Source organism: Phyllostomus discolor, chromosome 10, assembly GCF_004126475.2.
Source record: "Phyllostomus discolor isolate MPI-MPIP mPhyDis1 chromosome 10, mPhyDis1.pri.v3, whole genome shotgun sequence".
Lineage (NCBI taxonomy): Eukaryota > Metazoa > Chordata > Mammalia > Chiroptera > Phyllostomidae > Phyllostomus > Phyllostomus discolor.
The window spans coordinates 4228857-4234856 of NC_040912.2; the positions used below are offsets into that span (position 1 = coordinate 4228857).

General features: G+C 43.0%; 1 protein-coding gene across 2 annotated transcripts in view; it reads left to right on the forward strand.

The window, feature by feature from the left end:
* The window catches only part of IMMP2L (inner mitochondrial membrane peptidase subunit 2), a 596245-nt gene extending 591377 nt beyond the window's left edge, over positions 1 to 4868 (forward strand). For both annotated transcript variants that reach the window (XM_028525640.2, XM_036010394.1), the window contains exon 7: positions 4575 to 4868. In XM_028525640.2, coding sequence (XP_028381441.1) covers positions 4575 to 4694 — 120 coding nt within the window. In that variant the 3' untranslated portion in view covers positions 4695 to 4868. The remainder of the gene's footprint in view (positions 1 to 4574) is intronic.
* Positions 4869 to 6000: the final 1132 nt, after the last annotated feature.

Below are 6000 nucleotides of genomic sequence, written 5' to 3' on the forward strand. Positions count from 1 at the left end.
TAAAACTATTAGAGGGTTAGGAGGACAGCTTCCTTTAGAGAACAGCGGGATGATTAGATGAAATGTTGACATACAAAATATGTACATATTCCAAAATATTACCCCACAGATCTATCCCTGGGATGCAAGTTTGGCTCAATACGCAAACCTCAGTTAAGGTGCCACACCACATGAACAAAACAAAAAGCTGAAAATCATGATCATGTATTAATAGGTGCAGAAAAGTCATTTGACAGTATCCAACGTCCATTTATGATAAAAATTCTCAGCAAAGTCTGGACAGAGGGGACATACTTCAGTGTAATAAAGTCATGTATAGCAAACCCACATCTAACATCATACTCAACTGTGTAAGCCTGAACACATTTTCTCTAACGTGAGGAATAGGACAAGGATGTCCACTTTTACATAATGTAGTGCTAGAAGTCCTAGCCAGAGCGGTCAGACAAGGAAAATAAATAAAAGGCATCCAAATTGGAAAGGAAGAAATAAAACTCTCAATATTTGCAGTGGGCATGATACTGTATAGAGATAACCATTAAGAAGCCACCAAAAAAAAACTGTTAGAATAAATGAATTCAGTAAGGTCATATAACACAAAATTAATATTCAGAAATAAGTTGCATTTTTATATGCCAACAAACTATCAGAAAGAAAAAATTTTAAAACATCCCATTTATAATTGCATCAGAAAGAATAAAATACCTAGGAATAAATTTAACCAAATTTAAAACTGTACTCATAATACTATAAAATACTGCAAGAGATACAAATAAATGGAAGGCTATACTGTGCTTATGGATAGGAAGAATGGACATCGTTAAAGCATCCATATTCCCCAAAGCAATTTGCAAACTCTGTGTGATCCCTATCAAAATACCAAATGGCATTTTCAAAGAACTAGAACAATGATACCAGAATTTATATGGAACACAAAAGACCCTGAATAACCGAAGCTGTACCGAGAAACAAAAAGTTGCAGTTATCATGATACCTGATATCAAACTATATACTACAAGGCAATACTAATCAAAACAGCATGGTACTGGCATAAAAACAGATAACTCAATGGATCAGAATAGAGAACCCATATATAAACCCACATCTATATGGTCAATTAATCTATGACAAAGGAGGCAAGAATACATAATGTGGGTAGAGACAGTCTCTTAAATGGTATTAGAGAAATTGGACAGATATATGTAACACTATGAAGCTGGACCACTTTCTTATGCCATATACAAAAATAAGCTCAAAATGGATTGACGACTAAATGTGAGAACAGAAACTATAAAACTCCTAAGAAAAAAAAAACAGGCAGTAAGCTCTTTAGCTTTGCTTTTAGCATTATGTTTTTGCATGTCCCCTCGGGCGATGGAAATACATGAAAAAATAAGTGAGAGTACATCAAACTAAAAAGTTTTTGCACAGCCAAGGAACTACCAACAAAGTGAAAAGACAGCCTGCTGAGTGGGAGATGTATTCACCAATGCTACATCCAGTAAGGGGTTAATAGCCAAAATATATGGTGAACTCATATAACTTCACACCGAAAAAGAACACTCCAACGGAAAACTGAGTAGAGGACCTGAACATTTCTCCAAGGAGGACATACAAACGGCCAACAGGTATATGAAAAGATGCTCAGCATCACTGACCATCAGGGAGCTGCAAATTAAAACCCTAATGAGAGGTCACCTCACACCTGTTGGAACAGTTATCCTCTATAATCAACAAACAACAAGTGCTGGCGAGGACGTGGAGAAAAGGCGAACCCCGTCACTGCTGGGGGCTTCCTAAGTTGTTACAGCCACTGTGGAAAGCATTATGTAGTTACGTCAAAACATCAAATGCACCCCTAAAATTAAATGCACCCCTCTGCTCATTGCAGCATTGTTCACAAGAGCCAAGCTAAGGAAGCAACATAAGTGCCCACTGACAGATGAGTGGGTGGATAAAGAAGTGGTACTCATGTGTATATTGGAACATTATTCAGCCATAGGAAAGAATGAAACCTGGCCGTTTGAAACAACATGGATGGACCTAGAAGCTATAATCCTGAGTGAAATAAGTCAGACAGAGAAAGGCAAATGCCCGATGCCTTCGCTTATATGAGGAAACTAAAACAAACAAACTGAAAGACTCACAGAGGCAGAGAACAAACTGATGGTTACCAGGTGGGAGGGAGGTTTGGGGGATGGGTAAAAAAGGTGAAGGGGGTTAACAACTGCAAATTGCCAATTATAGAAACAAGTGCTGGGGATGCAAAGTGCAGCCCAGGGAACATTAGTCAATAATACTGTAGTAACTATTTACCAGACTTAGCAGGGTGATCTCTTTGTAACTTATATAAATATCGAATCGCTATGTTGCACACCTGAAACAGAACATTGCATGCCAACTGTAATTGAAAAAAGTGTCCTACAGATTAATTACTAATTACCAAAGGAAAGTGATTCATTCACAATGGAGAAATGTGGCCAACAGCACTTTAATCGAGTGATTAAACTTTTTGTCACAACCACGGGACAAACTGCTATTTCGGGCCTCCCGCTGTCCCGGCACAGGAAGGACACGCTACCGGCTGAACGTGCCCCGGAGGGGAGGCCGGCGCTCACAGGTGCGGGCACTTTACGAGGAAGCTGGCCTGCCCTCCGCACTCACGTGAACTAGATGTAAACGAAACTGGAGCAAAACAATGGCAAGGAAGGACGATACAATTTGCGATCCATGATTAAGAATTTAAAAAACAGCTAACAAAGACATTGGGACAATAGGAAAGACTTGAGTAGGGGCTTCTATTAAGAAATATATCAGTATTAACTATCTTGCATATAATACAGTGTGTTCATGTAGGGAAAGTCTTCGGAGATACACGCAGAATTATTTCTTTGGGGGTAAATTCAGCCTGTTGTCAGCAACGCTTAGTCGGCCCAGAAAAGTGTGTGTGTGTACAAAGAACAACCCCACACGTGAGGGAGGAATAACGCGGCCAAATGCAAACAACGGGTGAATTCAGGGAAGAGAGCTGTTCTGTACCACGTTCTCCAGTTCTCTGCAGGGTCGATTTTCAAAGTAACAAGTTGAAGAAAAATTTCTTTATTGGGCCCATGAGCTACTTAGTACCCTTTGGGTTTCTTTTGTTTGTATATCAAGTTGTTGTGAAGGTTTCCTTTTTTCTTTAAAAAATGTGTTTTGGGTTATCTTGGTGGAGTCTCTCCCTTGACACTGAGTTCTTTCCTTTGAGTTTCCGGGCGATGTGATTTTCCGAATGCGCACGCTAGTAAACAGAGGGACTTTGGTAAAAGAAGTATTGTGTGTCAACCTCCAAGGAGCTCCACTGTATAAGGAAAACATTGAAAATAAAATGGATACATCATATCTCCTTTATAGCTGCCACTCAATAAATATGTGCTTAAGCAGGAGTGCGTTTTATAAGCCTCTGCATATCATTAGCATATCTAATAACAGCAAGAGCAAAGACACAGATGCTGAAGGGTCACATCCCGGGAGAGGGCTTTGATGTGCACCTAAGTCAGGTGTGCTGCACCCTTCTGTAGCTCCAGCCCATGCCCCTAGGGAGCCCAGGAGGACGTCTTGAAGGGCTCCTTCCTTCCCGGGGCTCAGCCCTCAGTTCTGTGGGGAGTATCCTGCCTTTCCCTTCTGGTGCATCTGTGGATGGGGCTTCTTTCCAGTGATCTTTATACTGGGGTCCTTCCCGGGGCTCCCCATCCTGCTGTGTGGGGGATTCCCACCCATCTCCCTCGAGCACCACTGCAGGGTCGCTCCCTGGGCTTGTGTGGAGGTTCCCACCCTTTCTCACATCTAATTCTTGCTGCTCGTCCCGTAGGTGGGACAATATTCTTTGCAAAAAAAAAAACAAAATGTTTTTTCATGTCTCTCTGACTTATAGTAGAAAATTCTGAGAATGAAACCAGCCGTAGGGGTCCGTGCAAGCAGACGACTGAGGACGGCGTGAAGGCTGCTGCCCCCGGAGCTGAGCAGCTGGCCCTTCACGGGAGCCAGCTCCCCCCGCTGGGTCGCTGCTGCGGGGCTGTTGGGGAGCTCTTGGCCCTCCTGGAACTGAGGGTTCTCATGTGCCAAGCGGAGGGCAAGACAGTCCCTACTTCCAGTGGCTGGGAGGGTTAACGGGGCTTGCGGACAGAAAGCACCCCGAAAGGCAGCGCCCTGTTTCCTACGTTTAATCTTGAGCAGCATCTTCCCAGGGAACCGCAGGCCTGGATGGAGTTCTGTTTTCAAGATACTAACGGTGACCCTTACACTGCTCCTTATTTTGGCCTCTTGGGCAATCGTGTCCGTTTGTAAGACTGCCAATCTATTAATATTTTTACCAAAAAGAGATCTGTATCATTAATTTTAAATTTCCTTTAGTTTTGAGGTCTTCTAGCACACAGTACTTTTTTACTTTCTTAGTTCCATATTATATTTCACCTAATAAACACCAATAAAATATCCTACAACAAAATGGTAAAAAAAAAAAAAAAAAAAAGGATTAACGGTGACCCTTACAAATAATTTCCTCTCGCCTTTCTCTGTGTCTCCCGTGGATTCAGGTTTCCCTGGGACTCCTGCATGCCCACGCTACCCACATCCTGTGGCCCCCCGAGCGCTGGCAGAAGCTGGAGTCCGTGCTGCCTCCCGAGCGCCTGCCGGTTCAGAGCGCAGAGGAGTGAGCACGCCGGCTCCCCGCCTGCACCGACCGCAGGAAGAGGATCCCGCCACGGTGACGAGGCCGCGCAGGAAACACGGCTGTCACATGAAGATGATCAGAGAGTTCTAAAATATTAAACAGTATTAAATGGCACCTGATTTTGTGGTTAACTGTAATGCACTATTGTTTCATGCCCCACCCCACCCCCCAAAAAAATGCTGACCTTTGGGAATATGAACATTTTGTTCCCGTGTGTCTGATAGGGGGTACCTTTGAGGTTTTGCTGTGTGTATTTAATTCTATTGATGAGTTTTGATTCTGGTGCTTGCTGCTGAAAGAATAGGAAAATGAATATTTGATGAAAGTTATTGCTTGAGTCATGTCATTTCCTCTTAAGACGAAGCACGAAGGAGCGTGTTATGCACACGCTGAGAGAAATTACGTTGTAAGTGACAGCGTCTACCAGGCAGCTCCTGCCGCCGGGGTGAACGGGGAGCTGCTGGAAAAATAAACACTGATTTGCTCAGGTACCGCTGTGGGTGTTTGTCATTGAACCTGTATACCCATTAATGAGGAATATCTTATCTCTTTGGGGGGCCAATTCTATCAATATTTGCAAACAAGCCTTTCTTATTGGTCCTTTTTAATTAAAAAACGTCTGATCTCATGACTGTTCGCACTGATGAGTAAACGCATTTATCAATATTCGGTCACTCTTTGGTAAAATGTCGTAAGTGAAATGCGGAAACAAAAATCAGTTCTTATCAACCAAGTTTGATTTCTACCCCAGTGACAGGTCGGTGTTCCTGACTCTAATACTGAAATCACCAATTGTCCAGGGCTGCAGTATTAGTGTAATAGCTTCTGTAATTGTATAAATAAGGAGGTGAACTGCCAGCCCGCGAGTCTATGTTTATAAAGCTTTTCTCCTTCCCCCCACTGACCAGAGGCTTGGGCGGATGGAAACCGAGTCTCCGAACCAGTGCCCTCCCTATGCCTGGTCTTGTTTCCTTCTGCGTCACCTGCAGACGTGATCCCAAATAAGGGCCCGCTGTCTCTCAAACTCACGAGCTCACAGGAACAGAGGAACAGCAGCAAAAAAAAAAAAAACCAAAACCAAAACCAAAAACTCACGAGCTCACAGGAACAGAGGAACAGCAGCAAAACAAAAACAAAACCCCACATATGTTACTAACAACAACTCACTATCACAATAGTTTGTTCACCAGCCATCGGTGAGTACTTATGCCAGTGCTAAGATCGGTCAAAATTAAGGTTTTAAAAGGACACATGCTGAAACTCTTTCCCTGGATCCTCATTACTTTCAC